This window comes from Stenella coeruleoalba (genome assembly GCF_951394435.1).
Source record: "Stenella coeruleoalba genome assembly, chromosome: 17".
In the NCBI taxonomy this organism is placed as follows: domain Eukaryota; kingdom Metazoa; phylum Chordata; class Mammalia; order Artiodactyla; family Delphinidae; genus Stenella; species Stenella coeruleoalba.
Window position 1 is genome coordinate 731,037 of NC_137163.1, and position 24,358 is coordinate 755,394.

The 24,358-nt window shown below is 50.0% G+C and overlaps 1 protein-coding gene across 1 annotated transcript; it reads right to left on the bottom strand.

Annotated features, from left to right (window-relative positions):
• Positions 1–12,206: 12,206 nt before the first annotated feature.
• LOC307176241 (HIG1 domain family member 1A, mitochondrial-like) lies at positions 12,207–12,622 on the bottom strand (the record flags this gene model as incomplete). Its single annotated transcript, XM_079902172.1, has 1 exon — positions 12,207–12,622. Exon 1 carries the CDS (start codon positions 12,459–12,461, stop codon positions 12,207–12,209), a length of 255 nt encoding a protein of 84 aa, XP_079758298.1. The 5' UTR covers positions 12,462–12,622.
• Positions 12,623–24,358: the final 11,736 nt, after the last annotated feature.

Sequence of the window (24,358 nt, forward strand, 5' to 3'; positions counted from 1 at the left end):
CGGCGGCCTGGTCTTGGGCACGGGCGTGAGCAGGGACAGCCTCACAGCTGCTGGGGGCCCCGCCCAGCAGGGAGCAAGACCGAGTTTAGAGCAAAGACCCTGAGTCAGGTTTGGATGCGCTGCTGAGAGCGGGTGCCGTGAAGCCTCTGAGGAGTGAATTCAGGGAAGCAGTGGTTACCGCTCGGGTCCCAGGGCAGAGCCCGCTGCGTGGACTGGCAAGATACCACTTGGGGTCATCAGCTTCTAGACGGCACAGGCAGCCACAGCGGTGGGTGAGGTCACCCAGCAATCAGTAAGTCATGAAAGACAATAGGCTTTAGGCCTCCTGGGCCTTGAAGAGCAGGACAAGCCTGCAGAGAACACAGGACGGAAATGCCACAGGGACACGAGGAGGAGCCCGGGGGGTTGGGCTGGCACAGCCACGGGCTGAGGAAATAGAATGGCGCCGAGAGGCCAGATGACAGGAGGACAGAGTGTGCATCGGCCTTAGGGAGGGCTGTTTGGCAGAGCCATTGGGCTAATGCCGGGTTCCTGAGTGTGAGAAGTGAGCGGGAAGGTCACGAGGAGATGGGGGCACGACAGCTCCCAGGAGGAGGGGTGCAGCTGCGGGCTCCCCAGCCCCTTCCAGCTCTGGAAGCCCGGGGACGGGCCAGATGCTATCCCCACTGCCTGGTTGCAGCTCACTGTACCTCTGCTGCCACCAGCCTCTCCTCAGAAGACCCGGCTCCCCCAGGTGCTGAGCTGCAGCCTCCTGCCGCTTTCCTTGTACTCACCCTCTTCAGGCTTCATTTGCTCTCTTTAATTTTCTCATCTTTGTTTTGTTTTTTTTGCTGTTATATCACATAGACAGTGTCCTTTGGTATCCAAATCTATTAGGCTTGAGCTTGGGATTGAGAGTAGCAAAAATCTGGCGAGCAAGGGCTTCATCCAAAAATTGACCCGCGTTAATTTGGATCATGCGTTTGGGGACAGGAGTTTGGGGCGTGCACGCATGGGGCCACCCCTCGATGTCTTCTGTCCTGCTCTTCCGTCTGAGTTCCTGGCCAGTGTCACTGTGGAATGGTTCTCAGGTCCTGCTACAGGGAGGTCAGGGCTGCAGGAGTGACGGGGACCTCCACGCCTCTGCTCTGGCTTTGTATTCCCCACGGGCTCGTCAGGAATCCACTGCAGTCAAACCTTCGGTGTTTTCCCACTTGCTTATGCTGAGTCAGACCCCCCGTCTGGTCTTGGGTCACGGGCTTTTGCGCCGTTTGTCCCCATTCAGATTTGCCGCATTAGATTCAGCTCGGCGTGCCAACTTGGCAAGGCCCTCAGGGGTCTTTGCTCCTGTCGTGGCTTGGGATTCTTTGTAGGTTTAGTAAACTTGGCTTTAAAGCCACCTTCTCAAGGCACTAAGTTGCTGAAGAACAGGCACCTTCACCCTGGAGCCCTCTGTCCACACCCCGTTTTACCTCCTGTCCCCTCCCGAGGAGGGGCCAGTCTGCACGTGGCTAACGCAGTTCTAGCAACACCGGCCGTGTGATCATTTCCGTCCTGTTTAACCTCAGGGTCTGTGGGCTCACAGTCACATCCTGGTGCTGGCAAGGAGCTCCTGGGGGCATTTGCCCAGTCTGCGCTCCCACGGAGTCGGCCGACACCCTCCAGGCACTGCCGTAACAGTCCCAACACCCGCCGCCCCAGGCAGATGTACAGTCCCCTCCTCCTACAGGTGAGGCACCGAGACACAGCCATGCCAAGTGCCGGGGCTTTCCAGGGCCCCACGACGGGCCCATGCTTCCTGCATCTTCCCAGCTGTCGAGGTTGGGCCTTGGGGCGGGCTGCCTAGTCTCTGCCCTGCTCTCCCTGCATCCAGCCTCAGCCTTTCTGCTGCATCCTCTCTGCACAGCTGCCAAAGGGTCTTTCTGGATCAAGGCTCCACTCAGAGGGAGGACTCGGGGTGGTGTCCCTGAGAGGACAAGGACCGCAGCACACTCTGCATCCCAGAGCCCAGTACAGGCCCTGGAACACAGTGGGTGCTCAAGAAATGTATCAGTGCATCTTTATTCAACCCTCTCTCCTCTCTTCTGAAAGAATTCCCACCATGAAGCTGGAGAGGATGCGTTGGCTAGCGGTAGAAACAGGCCAGGTGCTAGTTGGCCTTCTGAGTGTCTGAGGAGGACGTGCCTCTGGGTTTCTGAGGGGCCGGCTGTGCCCTCCCTGGGTCTGGAGGGCCGTGGGAAGGCAGCCGGCCCTGTGGGGAGCAGGGGCACCTGCTCATCTACCTGGGGCCCTGCCAGCCAGAGTCAGGAAGAGCAGCCTCAGAGGAAAGACTGTCCAGGTCTCGGCTAGAGGCGGAATGTTCTAGGAGTGAGACCTTGGTCACCAACCCCGGGGCTCGTCCATCACCCCTCGTGAAGGGCTCAGGGACTAGAGGCCAGGGCAGGGGCCAGGAGGGCTCTGCCAGGCTCTGGAGCCATGGCCACGTCTCCCTGTTGGTAGCAGGGCCCTCTCGGCTTTTTGAGAAGTGTTATCTGGAGGGCAGCAAGGAGGAGGAGGGCTGGTCAGCCCGAGAGAGGGGCGGGGGCTAGGAGCCAGGGCTGCTGGGCGTGTGTGGTTGGGGTCCAGGCCCCCAGGCTCCACAGGCCCCACGTCAGACCCGTGTGCCCCCTACCCTGACCCTCAGTTGATTCCTGCTCCCACTTCACACCCCAGCTTGGGAGACCCCCTCAGGGCTCCCCTTCAGCAGCATCAGAGGGGTCAGGCGGCTCGTCTCCAGCTTTGCTGTGTGGGCCGGGGCAGCCCGCATCCTCTGTTCCTTTGTCTGTCAAGTGGGGTAATAACGCTCCCTCCTCCTACTGTTTTTGTGAGGCTTAGATGAGGTAATGTGTGTAAAATAGCGAGGCAACGTCTGGCACAGAGGGAGAGCCAAATGCGTTTTCTCATCAGCCCAGAGATCTTGAAAGCCTGCCAGGTGCCGTTGCGGGGGACAGCAGGGAGCAAACAAGGAGCCTCTGCCCTCTCTGGCTCCATTTCTATGGCAGGAGCTGCCCAGGGCAGGGCAGGCTGGAAGCTGTTGGCGGGAACCCCAGGCTCCCCAGCCCCGTTCCTTGACTGGAGGGCATTCTCAAAGTCTGGGTGGGGGGCACAGAGGGCGTGGAGGTGGGGGGGGCCTGAGAGCTGACGGGCCCGAGCCAAGGACCGCCCTGCCAGCGAGGGCTAGGGTTAGGCCAGAGAACACGTGGCCCTCTGATGCTTCAGTCTCCCCCTCTTCCACGTGGGCTTGCAATGTGCTCTCGTGGCTTCTGTAAGGACCGTACGTTTGGTCGTTTGCTCCACGGCAGCCATCGACGCCATCTCTCACTGGTGCAGGGAACACAGCAAAGGCCTGCTGCCTCAGAGCTGATGCCCGGCGGGACCATGGGCAGTCGCCAGAGAGAAGGATGATGAGGGTGGTGGTGATGCAGGCCGTGGGGAGGCGTAATGCGGGGAAAGGGTGAGCAAGCGGAGGCCATGGCCTTCAGTACAGACTGGTCGGAGGGCCTCCCCAACAAGGTGACACTTGGGAGGGGACTCGAGGTGGGGGCAGGACAAGAAATTAGGATGTTGAGGGGCAGGCCTTCTAGATAGAGGGCCAGCCAGTGCAAAGGCCCTGGGCACACGAGCAGGCCTGCCGCACTTTTGAAGACCATCCAGGAGGCCTGTGAGATGGAGGGGAATGAGCCACAGAGAGAGAGGTGGCAACCGAGTCAGAGAGGCAGAGGGCGGCGTGTGGGGCTCACACAGGGGTTTGGATTTTACACCCGGTGGGACGTTAAGGCTCGGAGGCTTTGGAGTGAAGGGAGGAGCTTTAACCACCAGTTCACGTGATTGCATGACCTGTGACCCCAGGGCTGCAGGACACTCGTCTCTGTTGGGTCCTCGAGTCCACTCCCAGTGCTCCACGGGCTCTGGGTGAACCCTGCAGGGCAAGTGCATGGGCCCTGCCTGGCCCTGCCACTGCCCTTGCCCCTCGGCTCCAGGTAGAGTCCAGACGTCCCTGCCTGCCCCCTCCCCTCTGCACCTGCAGCTCCTCAAAGCGCACGCCAGCTTCATGCCTGACGATGCCCGCCCCTCCACTGCACGCTTCCCTGGTCCTCACATCTCCCGTGAGCCAGGCACTCTGCCACCCTGCCTCCACACCAGCCTGCACGCCCCCAGCCCATGCCCGCCCCTGGCTCCAGCTCCAGGTGCCTCTGTGTCAGACCCTTGCCGGCCCTGCGGCTGAGGGCAGACCTGCCTTCCTAGCTCTCAGCTCAGCCCTATCGAACAGAACCTTCACGAGGGATTTTCATTAGGAATCTCTGTGAACACAGAGGGAAGCAGCCGGGGACAGAGGGGCCTGGTTTTAGGCCTGAATCTGGAGAGCGGTGGGAGAGGGGCTGTGAGGTCACGGCAGGCTGGACTGTCTCATCTGGGGAGTGAGTTTGTCTTGAAGGTCAGATGACCCTGAGGCTGAGAGCTGAGGTCAGGTAGGGGCCTGCACGTGGTGCTCAACACCTGGTTGTGGTGACAGACTTCTGACACTTGGGGTCCCATCTGCCCACGCTCAGGGCTGGCAGAGGGAGAGCTGCTAGAAGGGGAGCAGCTCAAGGCCAACATGCACATGCTGGGTTGGCCTGATAAGGTCACCAAGCTGCATGTCAGATATTGGGATTGGCACAGGGCATTGGCCACCCCCATCAGCAGCCACTCAGACCTTCCTGCCCTTGGCCCTGAGGCTGCCCCGGTCCCCATGCCTGCAAGTGAGCCCTGGGCGGGGCTCCGGTTGGATCAGGGGGGCAGAGTTACCCGCACTTCTTCCTGTGACTTTTTTTTTTTTTTGCGGTACGCGGGCGTCTCACTGCTGTGGCCTCTCCCGTTGCAGAGCACAGGCTCCGGATGCGCAGGCTCAGCGACCGTGGCTCACGGGCCCAGCTGCTCCGTGGCATGTGGGATCTTTCCGGACCAGGGCACGAACCCACGTCCCCTGCATCGACAGGCGGACTCTCAACCACTGCGCCACCAGGGAAGCCCCCCTGTGACGTATTTGGCCAGCCGTTTCTGCCTGGTCCTAGGAAAGTGTCTCTTCTCTCCTCCCTTCTTCAGCAGGTCAGAAATAAAGACTTTCCCAAACCCAGTGTCCTTAGAATCTGCTGTTTGTGCCCTGGGTTTGTGACCCGAGGACTCGCTAGAGCTAAGCTCATTTGCTTGGTGGTGATGACGGACACCTGCTTGGGCTGACCAACGCTTAGACTCCCCGTGACAGTCCTCTCCTCCTAGCTTCTTGCACCACAGTGTTTAGGCTGATGTCCCGCAGCTGGGATACTCTGACCCCAGAACCCCTCTTTGGCCAGTCTGGGTCCTTGAGCCCCAGCTTGAGGAATTTCATGCTACAGTTTATGATGTAGATGAGTACCTTCTCTGGTGCACTCTCAATTTGTCGTGTTACTGAAAAATCTGGTTATAGGAGGGAATCCTAAAAAAATACGGTTTGCTAAAATGCTTGTTTTGAAAATGTGAATTTGTTTCAACATGGTTGATATATTTAGGAGCAATTTGAACATAAGGCAAATTCCGTTTGTTTACGTGCAATTTTGTTTATGAGAAATGGGTGAAAACAGAAAGCAAAAACTGCACCCAGATGAATGGACCACAGCAACATAGGAACGTGCAAAACACACACACCTCAGACATCTGCCAGTGCCTCAGTTCACTGCCTCCTCTCTGTGCTGAGCCACACCTCGCCACATCCGGGTCACAACTTCCCATCCGATTTCAGACAACTCACTTCATAGTAACCCACAAGCCACGACCCTGCCCCCACCCACTTCTATAAACTGGCTTCAGGTCTTCTTCAAGGCAAATGCCATATTTATTGTAGTATTTTTGGTATTTCTTAACCATGTAACATATGTAAAACTGTGCTATCGTTTTTATTAGGTTGTTGAGACTTCTTAAATATCTCATTGATGACGTTTTGAGTACTGTGCCTGTAGCCTCATTTTCCTCAAAAGTCTTGTGGCTTTTCTTGTGCTGGTTGGACACACCTGAGCTGCCGCTGGACTCTGGTAGTTACTGAACCTCCGAGAGCCACAGGCTCCTCATCTGTGAAGCCTCCCGAATGTTCATTTGTCCATTCGGCACCCGAGGACTCGGGCACGTCTGTCTGTGTGCAGATGCATGCCAAGCTCTGGGCACACGGTGTGGACGAGACCACTGCTCCAGCAGAGACGCATGGAACGAGGGCCACAAAGGCATCAGAGCAGGTGGTGGGATGGGGGATGGCGGGCAGGGTGGACTACAGGGCCTCTGAGGGGACATCGTGTCTGAGAGCTGGGATGAGGGGCGGAGCAAAGGTCCTGAGGCAGGAACCGGCAGGCCACGTAGAAGCAGAGCCAGAAGGCTGTGGGGCAGGACAGCGTGAACCAGGGGAGGCGCCGGTGGCATGGCTGGGGCCTGTCCACGGGATGTAGGCAGAGCAGGTTGGGGCAGGACAGCATGAACCAGGGGAGGGGCTGGTGGCACGCGTGGGGCCTGTACATGGGATGTAGGCAGAGCAGGTGGTTGGGGAGCCATGTGACAGGGGGTGTGTAAGCTCATACCCAGTGCTCTCTAGGCGTCAGCCGCCGTTTGACCCTGTGCTGAGAGCAGGGTGAGGCGGAGAGCCAGGACTGGGGAGAGTGGAGCAGGGTGCTGAGTGTGCAGGCTGGTAGCAGGGCTGCTTGGTCATGCCGAGGTCCATGAAATGTCCCTGGGAGGACACCAGGCCACCTTGCCCTGTGAGTGCCCTCCCAGCCTCGGACTGCCTCAGGATGGGCTGGGAAAGGCCTGTCAGAGGGGGCTGAGCCAGGGCGCGAAGTGGTGGGACAAGGGGCATGGAGCAGGCCCTGTGCACCTGGGGGAGGGAGGGCAGATGGGCGCGGGAGGGAAACAGGGTGGGCTGGGAGGGGAGAAGGCTTGAGGGCTTGCCGGTTTGCACCTGGCCGGACAGGAGGAGCAGGGTGAGAGGTGTGTGGCCGGGATGCAGTGGTGGGATGGGCAGTGCCCCAAACGGTGAGGTCCCTAAGTGGGAGGCTGGTCTGGTCCATTCCCAGAGCACCTGGGCTGCGGGGAGCCTCAGTGGGCCTTGGTTTGGGAGCCTGCAGGTCAGGAGGTGAGCTCGCTGTGGGGGAAGGAGGGTGAAATCCTGCGGGGAAGTGAGCATGCAGAGCCGGAGCCGGAGCCTGCGGCACTCAGCGGCTGAGAATCAGGGGAGGGCTGGGGAGGGCTGGGTGACTGCTGAGGGCAGCACGGAAGTGGGGAGAATGAAGGAAAAGAAGGCCAGCAGAGACTCAGTGAGTGGGACCTTCCAAGAAGCACGTGGAAGGGCCTGCGCCAGCAGAAGTGGCAACAGATGACGGACAGACACTTGGAGACGATGTTAGAAATGGCAAATTCAGAGGGAAGTGAGAGCAGGGCACAGTCAGCGGGGAAGTGTCTCGCCCACCGACACAGTGCGGGGGATGGAGTGCACTTCTGGGTGGCCTGGACGCTCCCTGAGGCCCCTTGAGGGAATCACCCACGGGAGGCTAATCCTTTTCCTTCGTGTGTCACCTGTGCCTTGAGGGAGCCGTCCCATTCCCACACTACCTCCACTCTGGACTTGGGCAGTGCTGTGTGCTCTTTGACACACAAGGCAATTCAACAGGGACTAGATTTACGGAGCAGCAGTTGTGTGCCATACACCGTGCTGGGTATCCAGGTGGCCATGGTGGCATCACAAGCATTACAGAGAATTACAGTAAGTGGAGCACACAGATCGACAGACAGCAACCACACAGTGGGCGAGGGCTTTGCTGGGGAAGCCGAGGCAAAGGGCATCTAGCCCTGGCTGGGGGTCAGGGGTGCGCCCCAGGGGAATGACTTCTGAAGATCTAAACCCTGGAAGGAGCCAGCCAGGTTAGAGGAATATCGGGTGGGGAAAGGGAGGGGAAGGTACAAAGACCCAGAGTCAAGGGAGTTTGGGGCAGCTGAAGTGTACAGAGCAGGGACAAGAGACGGGGAGGCCGGGCAATCGTCAAGGCCCTGAGGCCCCGTCAGACAGCCTGGACTTTATCCTGGGTGCTGGGTGCAGGGTGGAGGGGCGGGCAGTGCTTGTCACCCAAGGGGGCTGTCCATTTGCAAGTGCGTGTGGGCTTTCTCGTGTCACACGGACGGTGGGGTGTCAGTACCAAAAATGCTAAGCCCTCCTGCGCTGTGCTGGGCGGTCCAGCACCACATTTTTTCTGCCCAAACGCAGGAGTGTCTCTGTTAGAAACACTGCGTCTTCAATGGGCAGCCAACAAAGAGTATTTTAGTTTCCAAACGTTCGTTTTTAATCTTGTTGTTAATTTAAAATTTTGTTACCTTGTGGTCAGAGAGCAAAATTGTTACAATATTGTTCCATGTAGCTGCCATTTCTTTCATTTCGACTGTTGGACACTCTGCCCTTCTGTGCATGTACCACAGTTTATACATCCATAATCTTGTCTGTGGACGTCTGAGTTGCTTACAGGTTTTCGCTAATACGAACAAAGACACTGTGAACATTCTTCTACGTGTCCCCAGGCATACAAGTGCAAAAATTTATGTTGGGCGTACCTAGGAGTAGAATTCTGGGTTGTAGAAATGTAAGTTTCCAACTTCACAAGATAATGTCAAATTGATTTGCTAATTGGCTTGCTCACCAGCAAAGCTCAAGTGATCCTGTTGCTGTGTATCTTCTCCAACGCTTGGTATTGTCAGAATTCTTGATTTTTTTTTCCCATTGGATGGATGGTACTGGTATCTCATTGTAGTCTTGGTTTCATTCAGCCAGTGCCAGCCACTGCTTTACGACTAGACTTGCATCCTCTTGATAATTTATAAATTTATTTATTTTATTTTTGGCTGCGTTGGGTCTTCGTCGCTGTGCGTGGGCTTTCTCTAGTTGCAGCGAGCGGGGGCTACTCTTCGTTGCGGTGCGCCGGCTTCTCATCACGGTGGCTTCTCTTGTTGCGGAGCACGGCTTCTAGGCACGCGGGCTTCAGTAGTTGTGGCTCGCGGGTTCTAGAGCGCAGGCTCAGTAGTTGTGGCGCACAGGCCCAGTTGTTCCGCGGCATGTGGGATCTTCCCAGACCAGGGCTCGAATCCGTGTCCCCTGCATTGGCAGGTGGACTCCCAACCACTGCACCACTGGGGAATCCCCCCTTGATAATTTCTGAGGTTAACAGGTCATCCGTCATATGTTTCATGGCCATTTCTCTTACTCTTCTGTGAGATACACACTGCAGTGTCCATCGGGGGATCTTCTTAGTCCACTAAATCCCCAGCCCCATCTGTAAGATGACCAAGGGCTACCCTTGGCAACCATCTGCTCAGATGTGCAGGAAATACAGTTGGCCAGCAGGGGAGCTACATCTTCTTTTTCTGAAGGAATCATGGAGCGATTTATACAGCCATCAAGGCTACATCTTTGGACCCACAGGTGACAGCTCACACGCAAGGGGATGAGATTCATGCTGGGCAGGGCTTCCAAACCTTACGCCTCACAGGAGCCATATATCTTGCGACAGTTGCATAGGTGTAGCTTCCAGCGTCTCCACAAGGGACGTGCTCTGCTTCAAGAGTCACTGTCCTCCAGGAAGCCAGAGTTATGGCTTCTCTCAGGCGTTCATAGTTCATTTCTAGTTCCTGCCTGTCCACATCGTGCATCTTCTAATAGGGGCGATTGTTACCGTAAGCAGTGTTGCCTAGTTAAATTGTTGACATTCTACCTTTATCTGGTTACCAGGGGAACATAGCTAGACAATTAACCAAAGGGCAAATTCTCAAGCAGAAGAGGAAGCGGTTTTGTTATACTTTTGCCTACATTCATTTAAAAAAATCAACTCTATCAAGGTGTAATTCTCGTGCAATAAAATGTACCCATTTTAAGCATACAATCTGATGAGTTTTGACAAACCTGTATACCATGTGAGCACCACTGCAACAGGGTATAGAATTTTTCTATTACCCCAAAGTTTCCCCGTGCCTTTTCCTAGCAATTCTCACCTCCCATCCCTGGTCCTAATAGATTAGTCTTCTCTGGAGTAGTAATCATACAGTATATGTTCTTTTGTGTTTGCATGGTGTTTTTGAGATCCGCCCTTGTGGTTGTGTGTGTTACTAGTTTGTTCCTTTTTTATGGCTAAGTAGTATTCTGTTACGTGACTATCACGATTAGTTTATTCCTTCACCCGTCGATGGGCATTTCAGTCATTCCTATTTTTGGTAATTATGAATAAAGCTGCTATGAACACGTGTATAAATCTTGGTTAAAAATCTAGGAGTAGAGCTGCTAGATCATATGGTAAATATGTATTATAAACTACCAAATTGTTTTCCAAAGTGGTTATACCGTTTTACTTTTCCACCAGCAGTAAATGAGAGTTCCAGTTGCTCTACATCCTTGCCAGTATGTTAGTGTATATCTTTAAATTTCAGCTATTCTAGTGAATGTAGAGTGGTATCTCATTGTGGTTTTAATTTGCATGTCCTTGATGGCTAATGATTTTGGAAATAATTCATGTGCTTACTGGCCATTTCTATATCTTCTTTTATGAGGTTCCTGAAATCTTTTGCCCATTTAAAAAAATTAGGTTGCCTGTCTTCTAATTATGAAGTTGTAAAAGCACTTGTATGTCTGGATACAAATTCTTTGCCAAATATATGTATTGAAAATATTTTCTCCAAGTTGTGCCTTGTCTTTTCATTTCCTTTTTATTTATTTATTTACTTATTTATTTGGTTGCATTGGGTCTTAGTTGCAGCAAGCAGGCTCCTTATCTGGGGTTCGAGGGCTCCTTAGTTGTGGCAGACGGACTCCTTAGTTGCAGCATGCATGTGGGATCTAGTTCCCGGACCAGCGATCGAACCTGGGCCCCCTGCATTGGGAGTGTGGGGTCTTAACCACTGCGCCACCAGGGCATTTCCTTTTGAAGAGCAAAAGGTTTTAAGTTTATCCAAAAAAATGTGTTAAATGGTCTGTGCTTTTTGTGTCCTATCTAAGAAATCTGCCTACTCGAGGGCCATGAAGATATTCACCTACATTTTCATGTCGAAGTTTTTGTAATTTTAGTTTTTACATTTAGGTCTATGATCCATTTTAAGTTAATTTTTGTGTATGACGTGAGGTAAGGGTTGAGGTTGTTCTTCTTTAATATTGATATCTAATTTTTCCATTATCATTTTTAAAAGAAATATGTGTAGGTCTATTTCTCTATTCTCTAGGTCTGTAGGTCTCTAGGTCTGTAGGTCTCTATTCTCTATTCTGTTCCACTGATCTATATGTCCCTCCTTAGGACAGTATCACACTGTCTTGATTATTATAGCCTTAGAGTGAATTTTGAAATCAGGTCTTCCAACTTTTTTCTTCTTTTTCAAAATTCTTTTGGCTTTTCTAATTCTTTTGCATTTCCATATAAATTTTTTAAAGTATTTTTCATTTACCTTTGCATTAGCACTTAAAATACACACTTCTATTTCAAAATGCCATTTAAAAATTATTCTAATATAACAGCAGCAAACTATAATTCTGCAATTACAAAAGAGCTAAACGGGGATCTATAGTTAAGTTATTCTCATGTTTACAACTATGATTCTGAAACAGATACTACTTCAAAGCAGCTGTTACCAGCTCTTTAGGTTTGGTTTAAAAACACACACATAGTTGCTGGGAGGTTTATAATGTTGTATTCCGTGCACTGTTCTGAAAGGGTTCTTCAAGAGCCAGCCAGACCTTAAAAACAGTACTCAGTCCACAAGGCAGTCAGAAAGAGTTAAATTAAATGGGGTAGATAGGACTCCTCCATTACATCAAAAGCATATGACATTCTGCAGCGACTGGGAGCATGTTGTCCTCTTTACAACTAATTTTATCAGAAGAGTTTAAGAAGGTGGACATTGTACCACTATCAAGTGCATTTAAAAGTGACATGTTTTTGTGCTAATCTGACTCCCCTGAATGACCTATAGCTAGTGAACTAGTCACTAGGCAAATCAAGCCTGCAAGAAAGGAAGCCAGTATTCAAATTACCATGTTATTGTCTGACCTGCAGAATTTATTTTCAACATAAACATATAACCTCAATATGAGATGTCTAACTAAAGCAAGCGCCACCGAGACCAAGACAGCATCTCCTCTTCCAAGGTTTAGGTTTTGCCCAGAATTCTCAATACATGGAATAGCCCATACCAAGAGCCACTGCTCCCACAACAAAGCCTTGGGCTGCCACACGCATGTGGATCAGGTGAACAGACATTTTAGTATTGCCCCTGCTCTTCAATTTATATAATCCATATGCAGCGATTGCTGCAAAACCTGCCATTGCAATGGGGACAAATGGTGCCTCTCTAGCTTTTCGGATGAGTTTAAATCCCTGATCTTCATCATATGAAGAAAGAGAAACATCTGTGTCACTTGACATAGTGATTGAAGAATAGACACCTGCACGACACCGCAGGCTCCAACCGGCTTCTCTCCATATAAATTTAAGGTGTTTGTCAATGTCTACGATAAAGCCTGCTAGGATTTTTTTTTTTTTTTTTGCGGTACGCGGGCCTCTCACTGCTGTGGCCTCTCCTGTTGCGGAGCACAGGCTCCAGACGCGCAGGCTCAGCGGCCATGGCTCACAGGCCCAGCCGCTCCGCGGCATGTGGGATCTTCCCAGACCGGGGCATGAACCCGTGTCCTCTGCATCGGCAGGCGGACTCTCTGCCACCGCGCCACCAGGGAAGCCCACCTGCTAGGATTTTGACTGGGATTGTGTTGAACTTCTAGATCAATTTGTGAAGACCTGCCATCAGTATTGAGTCTGAGGTGCGAATTTGGTACATTCCTCTATTTATTTAGGTCTTCTAAAATTTCTCTCAGAAGTGTTTTGTAGTTTTCAGTAGACAGGCATTGCACATATTTGTTTAGTTTATCACTGTGAAGAAAAGAGTTAACGCAGCAGGCCTGAGACTGCTGTCCTTAGAAAGGTCTGCTTGGAACACAGGCAGGAGTGGCAGCTGCCCCCTCTCCCCGGGGTATGCAACCCTTAGAGATTGCCTCAGAGCCCCCTCCCAGCCAGCGGGGAGATGGACCCCTCCCTTGCTCAGTGCCTCCTGGGCGGGGCCCCTCACCCCAGGGGGTCTAATATACATTTTGTAAGCCCACCCTTCCCGTGCTGCATGCGTGCTATACTCTAGAGCCAAAGTATAGCCTTCGCCCTGTAGCCTCTGCCCTGCCTCCTCCTGCTGGGGTTGGGGCGGTGACTGAAGTGTCATCCTAGGTGGATTTTGTGGAGGTGGGAAGCGGGGCATTGAGACTCTAAAGCAATAGTCAATCCTCAGATACCATCAGTAGATTTGGAACTGCATTTATGTTTTATTTTATATGCATGTATTTTAGGGCTGTAGATTTACTTTCCTAATTTGTTTTCCATCGCTTATTCCTGAGCACACAATGATAATAATCGATTTATACATCACCTTTTTGACTTTTCAAAGCCCTTTTACAACTATCGGCATTTTCCTCACCCCGGCCTTTGCCAGTAGCGTTATCTTTTCTGAGGGACCAGAGGTTGAGAGAGTTCGAGTGTGAGCTAGGACTAGAGAAACTTGGACCTCCCACGCAAGGCTGGGAGGCAGAAGTTTGGCTGAATGAGTGTTAGTTCCACACGGGGCGGGTGGGCGGGCGGGACACTTAAAACCTGCAGTTACTGAATCCCTTCCCCAGGCGGGTCCAGCCGCAGCTACAGGGGTGCAAGCCCTGCTCTGTCCTTAGGCCTTATGGATAAGGGAGCGTGGACTATCGAAATCCTCACCTCCCTTTTTTTCTTTTCTTTTTGTTTGGATGTTTTCACAGGTCTCACTTATACCAAAGGGAAAGAATCTTCATTAAAGTCCATATTTCTTCAAAAAAAAAAAAAGAAAAAAGAAAAGTCTGCTTGGCCTTGGTTGTCATCTGGAAATTTGATTTCGGGAGAGTTCCCATAATCCTCAGAACTGATAAACTGCTAAGAATGGCTCACTGTGCCTAAGCTGTTGGTTCAGACAACATGGCTCATGCTCAGCTTCTGAGTTCCTTCTGGGAGTCTGGAATTTTGGTACCTGCTAGGCAGAGGGTGCCTGTATGATCAGCCCCCTATGAGAACCTTGGGTGCTGAGTCTCTAATAATCTTCCTTGACAGACAGCATTGCACGTGTGTGGTCCCAACTCATTGCTCAAGGAATTAATTTCGTCCTGTGTGACTCCACAGGGAGAAGACTGTTGAAAGCTTGTGCCGGGTTTCCTTCACATTTGGCCCCCTGAGTCTATTTTCTGTGCTGATTTTGCTTTATATCCTTTCTCTGTATAAATCGTAGCTGTAAGCAAGAGTATATGCTGAATCCCCTGAATTGTCAAACCTGGGAGTGGTCTTAGGGAGCCTCTGCCATAATCCCTAAGCGTTTTTAAAAAATAATTGATTAATTAATTTTAATTTTGGGCTGTGTTGGGTCTTCATTGCTGCACACGGGCTTTCTCTAGTTGCGGCGAGCGGGGGCTACTCTTCATTGCAGTGCGCAGGCTTCTCATTGTGATGGCTTCTCTTGTTTTGGCTTCTAGGCGCGCAGACTTCAGTAGTTGTGGCACATGAGCTGAGTAGTAGTTGTGACTTGCGGCCTTTAGAGCACAGGCTCAGTAGTTGTGGCGCACAGGCTTAGCTGCTCCGTAGCATGTGGGATCTTCCTGGGCCAGGGCTCGAACCCGTGTGCCCTGCATTGGCGGGCGGATTCTTAACCACTGCGCCACCAGGGAAGACCTATTTATCCATTATAAATGTAATAGTTTGCATCTACCAACCCCAAACTCCCAGTCTATCCCTCTCCCCCACCCCCACTTGGCAACCACAAGTCTATTCTCTATGTCTGTGAGTCTGTTTCTGTTTTGTAGATAAGTTCATTTGTGTCATATTTTAGATTCCTCATATAAGTGATATCATATGGTATTTGTTGTTCTCTGTCTGACTTCACTTAGAATTATAATCTCTAGGTCCACCGATGTTGCTACAAATGACATTATTGCATTCTTTTTTATGGCTGAGTGATATTCCACTGTATAAGTGTATCACATCTTCTTTATCCATTCATCTGTCAGTGGACACAGGTTGCTTCCATGTCTTGGCTATTGTGAATAGTGCTGCTATGAATGTTGGGGTGCATGTATCTTTTCTTTTCTTTTTTTTTTTTTTGCAGTATGCGGGCCTCTCACTGTTGTGGCCTCTCCCGTTGCGGAGCACAGGCTCCGGACGCACAGGCTCAGCGGCCATGGCTCACGGGCCTAGCTGCTCTGCGGCATGTGGGATCTTCCCGGACCGGGGCACGAACCTGCATCCCCTGCATCGGCAGGCGGACTCTCAACCACTGTGCCACCAGGGAAGCCCCTATCTTTTCGAATTAGAGTTTTCTCTGGATATATGCCCAAGAGTGGGATTGCAGGATCGTATGATAACTCTGTTTTTAGTTTTTTAAGGAACTTCTGTACTGTTTTCTATAGTCACTGCACCAATTTACAGTCCCATCAACAGTGTAGGAAGGTTCCCTATTCTCCACACCATTTCCAGCATTTATTATTTGTAGACTTTTTAATGATGCCCATTCTGACTGGTGTGAGATGATACCTCACTGTAGTTTTGATTTGCATTTCTCTAATATTAGCAATGTTGAGCATCTTTTCCTGTGCCTGCTGGCCATCTATATGTCTTCTTTTTTTTTTTTTGCGGTACGCAGGCCTCTCACTGTTGTGGCCTCTCCCTTTGCGTAGCACAGGCTCCGGACGTGCAGGCTCAGCAGCCATGGCTCACGGGCCCAGCCACTCCGCGGCATGTGGGATCATCCCGGACCGGGGCACGAACCCGTGTCCCCTGCATCGGCAGGCGGACCCTCAACCACTGCGCCACCAGGGAAGCCCTTCTCTCTCTTTTTTTTAGAAATTTATTTTTTATTTATTTATTTATTTTTGGCTGCGTTGGGTCTTCGTTGCTGTGCATAGGCTGTCTCTAGTTGCGGCCAGCAGGAGCTACTCTTCTCTGGGGTGTGCGGGCTTCTCACTGTGGTGGCTTCTCTTGTTGCGGAGCATGGGCTTTAGGCGCACGGGCTTCAGTAGTTGTGGCACGCCAGCTCAGTAGTTGTGGCTCAAGGGCTCTAGAGCACAGGCTTAGTAGTTGCGGTGCACAGGCTTAGCTGCTCCTCGGCATGTGGGATCTTCCCGGACCAGGTCTCAAACCCGTGTCCCCTGCACTGGCAGGTGGATTCTTAATCACTGCATCACCAGGGAAGTCCCCTATATGTTCTCTTTGGATAAATGTCTATTTATATCTTCTGCCCATTTTTTGACTGGATTGTTTGAGTTGTATGAGTTGTTTCTATATTTTGGAAGTAAAGCCCTTGTCGGTCGCATCATTTGCAAATGTTTTCTCCCATGCCGTAGGTTGTCTTTTTGTTTTGTTTATGGTTTCCTATGCTGTGCAGAAGCTTATAAGTTTGACTAGGTCCCATTTGTTTATTTTTGCTTTTATTTATTTGGCCTTGGGAGACCTAAGAAAACATTACTATGAGTTATGTCAGAGAACGTTTTGCCTATGTTCTCTTCTAGGAGTTTTATGGCGTCATGTCTTATATTTAAGTCTTTAAGCCATTTTGAGTTTATTTTTGTGTATGGTGTGAGGGACTGTTCTAACTTCATTGATTTATATACAGCTGTCCAGCATTCCAAGCACCACTTGCTGAAGAGACTGTCTTTTTCCCATTGTATATTCTTGCCTCCTTTCTCTAAGATTAATTGACTGTAGGTGTGTGTGTTTCTTTCTGGGCTATCTATTCTGTTCCATTGATCCATACATCTGTTTTTGTCCCAGTACCACTCTGTTTTGATCACTGTTGCTTTGTAGTATGGTCTGAAGTCTGGGAGGCTTATGCCTCCTGCTTTGTTCTTTTTCTTCAGGATTGCTTTGGCAATTCTGGGTCTTTTATGATTCCATATAAATTTTAGGATTGTTTTTTCTAGTTCTGTGAAAAACGTCATGGGTAATTTGATAGGGATCACATTAAATCTGTCGATTGCCTTGAGTAGTATGGCCATTTTAACAATATTAATTCTTCCAGTCCAAGAACATGGGATATCTTCCCATTTCTTTGAATCATCTTCAGTTTCCTTTATCAGTGATTTATAGTTCTCAGCATATAAGTCTGTCACCTCCTTGGTCAGGTTTATTCCTAAGTTTTTTTTTTAATGGGGTTTTTAAAGGGATTGCTTTTTTACTTTCTCTTTCTGATATTTCATTGTTAGTATAAGGAATACAATAGATTTCTGTATGTTAATCTTGTATCCTGCTACCTTGCTGAATTTGTTTATCAGTTCTAGTAGTTTTCGCGTGGAGTCTTTAGGGTTTTCTATATATAGTGTCATGTCATCTGCATATAATGACAATTTTTCCTCTTCCCTTCCAATTTGGATACGTTTTATTTCTTTTTCTTGTCTGATTGCTGTTGCTAGGACTTCTAATACTACGTTGAATAGAAGTGGTGAGAGTGGGCATCCTTGTCTTGTTCCAGATTTTTGCAGGGAGGCTTTCAGCTTTTCACCATTGAGTATTATGTTGGCTATGGGTTTGTCATAAATAGCTTTTATTATGTTGAGATATGTTCCCTGTACAGTAAGTCCCCTACATACAAACCTTCAAGTTGTGAACTTTCAAAGATGCAAACGTGCATTCACATGTCCAATCACGTAAGTTAGTTCACACGTTTGGCATATTTTGTCACGCGTATGCATCCTCTACAAATGGTTGTGCTTTTGTGCACTTTATTGTACAGGACTGTATAGAGTATAGTAGTACAGTAGCTTTATTTCAAGCCCAGGCTGTCTGGAAGCAACCGTAAAAACAGCGGTGTGTAGCTGGTACTGCTAAGAAGCGCCAAGCGATAACGATGGAAACAAAAGTGAAAATAATTGAGAGGGTGGAGTGACAAGAGGAAGAAGAAGTAACTGAAGAACCGAAGAGATTCACGATGCAGGAAATGGCAAGGGCATTTTCTTTATTTGAGGAGACACTGTTAGTTTTTGAGGCACAGGACCCGAATGTAGAATGGTACACAAAGGTTGTAGCAGCCGTTCAGAATGCAATCCAGTGCTACCGTGTCATCTACGATGAGAAAAAAAGAGCTACTACCCAGAAATCACTGGATCGTTTTTTCAAGAGGGTAGATAGAATTGAATCCAGCAAGGAACCAGAGCCTGTGCCATCAACGTCAGGTGTGAGTGAGATTGCAGCTTGCCTTCCATTTCCTGTTGCTGACGATCCTTCGGCTCTACCATCTCCCACCTCCTCTCCCTCCTCCAGTCAGTAACTCTTCTTGCCTGTTCACTTGATGCCAGCCCCTGTATGCCAGCTGTTGTACTGTACTACTGTACTTTTCAAGGTACTGTACTGTAAGATTTAAAATGTTTTCTTTCTTTCTCCTTTCTTTATTATTATTATTATTTTGCGGTACGTGGGCCTCTCACTGTTGTGGCCTCTCCCGTTGCGGAGCACAGGCTCCAGACGCGCAGGCTCAGCGGCCATGGCTCATGGACCCAGCCACTCTGCGGCATGTGGGATCTTCCTGGAACGGGGCACGAACCCACATCCCCTGCATCGGCAGGCGGACTCTCAACCACTGTGCCACCAGGGAAGCCCATTTTTGTTTGTTTTTTTATGTATTATTTGTGTGAAAAGTATTATAAACCTATTACAGTACAGTACTATATAGCTGATTGTGTTAGTTGGGTACCTAGGCTAACTTTGTTGGACTTACAAACAAATTGGATTTAAGAAGGTGCTCTCGGAATGGAACTCGTTCGTATGTAGGGGACTTACTGTATACCCACTTTGGTAAGAGTTTCTATCATTAATCGATGTTGAATTTTATCAGAAGCTTTTTCTGCATCTATTGGGAAGATCATGTGGTTTTTGTCTTTTCTTTTGTTGATGTGGTGTATCACATTGACTGATTTGCGTATGTTGAACCGTCCTTGTGACCCTGGGATGAATCTATCTTGATCGTGGTGTATGATCCTCTTTATGTGTTGTTGGATTCGGTTTGCTAATATTTTGTTGAGAATTTTTGCATCTATATTCATCAAAGATATTGGCCTATAATTTTCTCCTTTGGTAATGTCTTTGGTTTTAGTATCAGAGTGATGGTGGCTTCATAGAATGACTTTGGGAATGTTCCTTCCTCTTCAATCTTAGGGAGTTTTTTTGTTTTTTGTTTTTTTTAAATTACAGCTTCTATTTCACTTCTAGTGATTGGTCTGTTCAAATGATCTATTTCTTCTTGATTCAGTTTTCATGGGATGTATCCTTCTAGAAACTTGTTCATTTCTTCTAGTTTGTCCCATTTGTTGGCATATAATTGTTCATAGTATTCTCTTATGGTTTTTTGTATTTCTGCAGTATTGCTTGTTATTTCTCCTCCTTCATTTCTTATTGTGTTTGTTTGGGTCCTCTCTCTTTTCTTCTTGGTGAGCCTGGCCAGAGGTTTGTAAATTTTGTTTACCCTTTCAAAGAACCAGTTCTTGATTTTATTGATCTTTTTCTATTGTTTCTCAAATCTCTATTTTATTTGTTTCCTCTCTGATCGTTATTATTTCCTTCCTTCTGCTGACTTTAGGTTTTATTTGTTTTTGTTTTTCTAATTCTTTTAGGTGGTAGGTTAGGTTGTTTATTTGAGATTTTTCCTGTTTTTTGAGGAAGGCCTATATCGCAATGAACTTCCCTCTAAGGACTGCTTTTGCTGCATCCCATAGATTTTGTATGGTTGTATTTTCATTGTCATTTGTCTCAAGGTATTTTTAAATTTCTTCTTTGATTTCATCATTGACCCATTGGTTTTTTAGTAGCATGTTGTTTAGTCTCCATGTAATCGTTTATTTCTTATTTCTCTTTCTATGGTTGATTTCTAGTTTCATGCTGTTGTGGTCAGAAAAGATGCTTGAAATAATTTCTATCCTCTTAAATTTGTTAAGGCTTGCTTTGTGTCCTAGTATGAGGAAGTATGACCATATCTTAATTAATTATATCTGCAATGACCTCATTTCCAAGTAAGGTCACATAATGAGGTACTGGAGATTGGGACTTCAACATTTGAATTTTGAGGGGACACAATTCAATTCATGACAGTGGACTCTTAAAAAAATTGGAAAATTTTAGAGGTAAGCATAACCTTCTTTTTGTGTCAGTTTTGGTAGATTGTGGGTTGATGTCCTATTGTTTGGGGAAATTTTCAGGTGTTATCTCTTCAGACATTACTTCTCCATTCTTTCTCTCTTCTCCTCTGGGACTCTACATATGTGTATTTTTTACTCTTTCCCCACCTGTTATACTATTTCCTCTATCCATTCTTTTTTTCCCTTTGTAAGTTTGGATATTTTCTATTGACCTTTCAGTTCACTAATCCTTTCTTCTGACTTGTCTAATTGACCCTTAAACCCATCTATTGAATTTTTAGTTTCAGTTAATTGTATTTTTCCATTCAAGATGCTCAGTTTGATTCTTTTTATAGAATTCAATTCTCTGGGAAATCCCCATATTATCTTCCATGTATCTCCATTTCCCCCTGCATTTTGCTTAACATATCAATCATATTTATTTTAAAGTCCTTTTTTGCTATCTCCCATCTTTGAGTCACTTTTAGGTCTGTTTCTGTCATCTCATTTTTCCTCTTGGTTTTCAGTCATATAGTTCTGTCTTTTGAAATGCCTAGCAATTTCTAACTGACAGCTTGTGTATTGAAAGACCGTAGAGGTTCCGGGTGATGTTATCTTCTTACAGGAAGATAGAGTCCGCAGATAAAGTGGGGCCAATTACATTCAACCCTTGGGGCAGAGATGAGGCAAGTCGGGATTGTGGCTTTGGTAAGGCTCTGTTCTTAAGGCTCCCTGATAGTTGAGAGCCTGCGGTTTCGCCAGGGCTCCTTCCCCTGGTAGGTCCTAAATGCTAATTCTTGTTTCCTCAGCACAACCTCTCTAAATCCCATAGCTGTAAGTCTTCCCTCACAGCCGCAGGGTCTCCCTTCACATTTATTTTTGCATTCCGGCTCATTTGTTTAAAAGTTTAGAAGTATTTTATCTGGCAGTTTTATGTGTTAAGAGTAGGAGTCAGGATCTCGGGTCAGTCAGTCCGCCATCCTGACAGGAAGTCCTCTGAAGGCATTTAAGCAGGGACATGCCATCATCTCTTTGTCTGTGGTGCCGAGGATGGTTTGGGTCTGCTCAGAGGTGGTCATGGCCTTGACTCGAGAGAAGGGCATAGGTGAGAGAGGCACTTGGAAGATACCACCCAAAATGCCCCAGGGTCGTCATAGCAGTTGCGGTGGAGAGGAGGATTCTGAACCTGGTGCTAGAGCCCTCCCACATCCGGGAAGCTGCTGGATACCAGCGAAAAGCAGACCAGAGTTGGATGAAGGAGAGGAGAGGGCACAGGTTTCAAAGGAGGAAGTTGCTGCACAAGAGCCCGAAGGTTTGCGGGGGTGGACATGTGGGTGACCTTGTGAACTGGGTCCCGGGGGATGAGGGCCCACGGGGAGAAGAGGCCTTCTTTAGCAGTGAAGGTGGGAGTTGAGAGGTTGTGGGTGTGCATGTGTGTGTGTGTTTGTGGTGGGTGGTTTGCATCTGGGGCGTTCTGAAAGGTCTCCAGTGCCTGACAAGCCTGAGATGAAGGAGACACTCAGGAACACAGAACGTTTGGCAGCAGACGGGCCAAGCCATGCTGCTGGCCGGGGTGCAGCGTCTGGGCCCCGATGGAGAAGGGCTGCCTTGGGAGCTACAGCCCCGGGACCAGGCCTGCACCCATGCCTCCCCTCCCAAGCGCCCTCTGCTCCCCAGGCCCGGCCCTCCCTGCCGCCCCGTCACTGTGGTCCTCGCCGATTTTCCTGCCTTTATTCAAACCACTTCTGGGCTCTTCCCTGGAAAACCCCAGTGGCTCGTCACTGCCTGAGAAATAGAGTTCAGACTCGAGCTTTACATCCACAGCTGTCACACCCAACCTCGACCCCTCAACTCTCCCACATCCACTTTCTTCCACCTGGCTCCCCCAAGTGGGCCTCCATGCATTTCCTGGGCTTTCAGTCTTGCTGCCTGCACTCCTGAAATGCCCCCTCCTGATGCCGATGCTGAGCCAGAGTCCAGAAGTCTGCAGCGTTCTCTGCCCCGCTCTTGGGGCAGTTGGTGCCTGTGCGGCTCGTGCCACGTAGAGTTCCTCCGCTCGTCGCACGGTCGACACCAATGGCACGCCCACGCTGGACTAGACGCTGGCCTGGGTGTTAAATGCACAGGTCACAGTCCCTGTCCTGAAGGCACTACCAGCTCTGAGATGCTGACGGTAGCCCTGGTTAGCAGGGCAGGTGGCACAAGGCATCTGTGGGCATGCTGAGTGAGCTGGGGTCCTGGGCTGGCCTCTCACCGTGGTTTTCAGCAGGCACCAGCGATGGTGTTGCTTTTTTTGCAGGGCAGGGAATGTGACGGAGACTTTGTGTCGTTTAATCTTTTTTTTCCTTTATAAATTTATTTATTTTAGGCTGCATTGGGTCTTTGTTGCTGCGCGCGGCCTTTCCCTCGTTGCGGGGAGTGGGGGCTACTCTTTGTTGTGGTGCGCGGGCTTCTCACTGCGGTGGCTTTCCTTTTTTGTGGAGCACGGGCTCTAGGCACGTGGGCTTCAGTACTTGCAGCACGTGGGCTCAGCAGTTGTGGCTCACAGGCTCCAGAGCGCAGGCTTAGAAGCGGTGGCGCATGGGCTTAGTTGCTTCACGGCATGTGGGATCTTCCTGGCCCAGGGCTCGAACCCGTGTCCCCTGCATTGGCAGGTGGATTCTTAACCACTGAGCCACCAGGGAAGTCCTGTGTCGTTTAATCTTGAAAACAAGAATGGACTTAATGATTACTCATGTAAATACACACTTTTGATTGGAGAATAAATTAGTCCTCCTCACATAGTGGCCTTAGTATAGCGAGCTGTGTCCAAGCTCCAGAGGAAGCCCACAGGACACCCTGTGGCTGAACAGGTCAGGCTTACTGCTCACTGCGGCACGCGGGGGGGGACCACAGGAAGGGGGCCTGGAAGGATTTCCTGTGGGACTTGGCTTGTTTGGGTGAACTGGGGTGGGCTTAAAGAAGCAGTGCTTTGCTTGGGATTCCATACTGGGTATCTCAACACCTCTTCTTTGGAAGGGGGACGGACTAGGGGAGTCATCCGTGACTGGGTATCTCAACACCTCTTCTTTGGAAGGGGGACGGACTAGGGGCCGGCTCAAGCTGTCCATTCTGAAGAGCCAGCAGCTGCTCAGATGAGGCAGGACAGGATGCACGCAGTAGGTCTTCTTTATGGCTTGGACAATGCCTGCCTCTGGTCTGTGTTCAGACATGATTACAGAAGAGTCCTCTCCTCTTGACCCAATCCGGCACAGAGGGGCCTTGTCTGATGCAGTTCTGCATGTGAAACTGCATATTCTGAACAGCAGCCCACCAGGGCCTGTATCTGAGTGTGCCAGGCTGGCCCCTACAACGCTAGGGCCTCGCTGATAGGACCAGGCCAGCCCCTGGATGTTGGGGGCTGCTTCTCTCCTCACCTGAACCATCTCCCCTGCTGACGTCCCCACTGCTGTGGCTGCCTCTGCACTCATCCACCCGGTCAGATCACAAGCTGCCCTTTTCTCCTCTCCAGGGGGACTCAGCAGACAGCAGGCCAAACTCCATCGGCAGAGATGCCCTGCCCGCCTCGGCCAGGCCCATCCTGAGCCCTTTGTGGCACTGCCAGCTGCCCCAGCCCCGAGCCCCACCTGATCTCCTCTCTGCACATCTCATCTGCTTCCTCCCTGCTTTCTTCACCTGTTGGCACCCACCCCTTCTCCTGGACATTCTCTTGCCGGACGCACCTTCCTGAACCCACAGCCAGCTGTGGCTCCTGCCAGAGGCCCCTTCACCGGCAGGACAGGTCCGAGCCCTCACCCACGTGCAGCCCTGGCCTTCCCTCCCGCGGTGGCCCCGCCCTGGCCCACACCTGCAGCCCCTGGTCGTCCCCAGGGAGCCTCTCCCAGGGACTAGCTCAGCCAAGAGTTTGTCCTCCTTGAACTCCCTGAGAAAACACCGTCCCTGCACATCTCGCTCAGCATTTATTCCTGAGCCGCTCCTCTTGCCTCTGCTGGCGTTCTCTTCAACCACCCGGATGCTCCGTGTTTTCTCCCCTGCGTGGAATCCTCACGGGCCTGTGGGCTACCGCGGAGCAGGTTCCCGTGCGCTTGGAGCGCCTGCAGGCGGGTTCCCTTG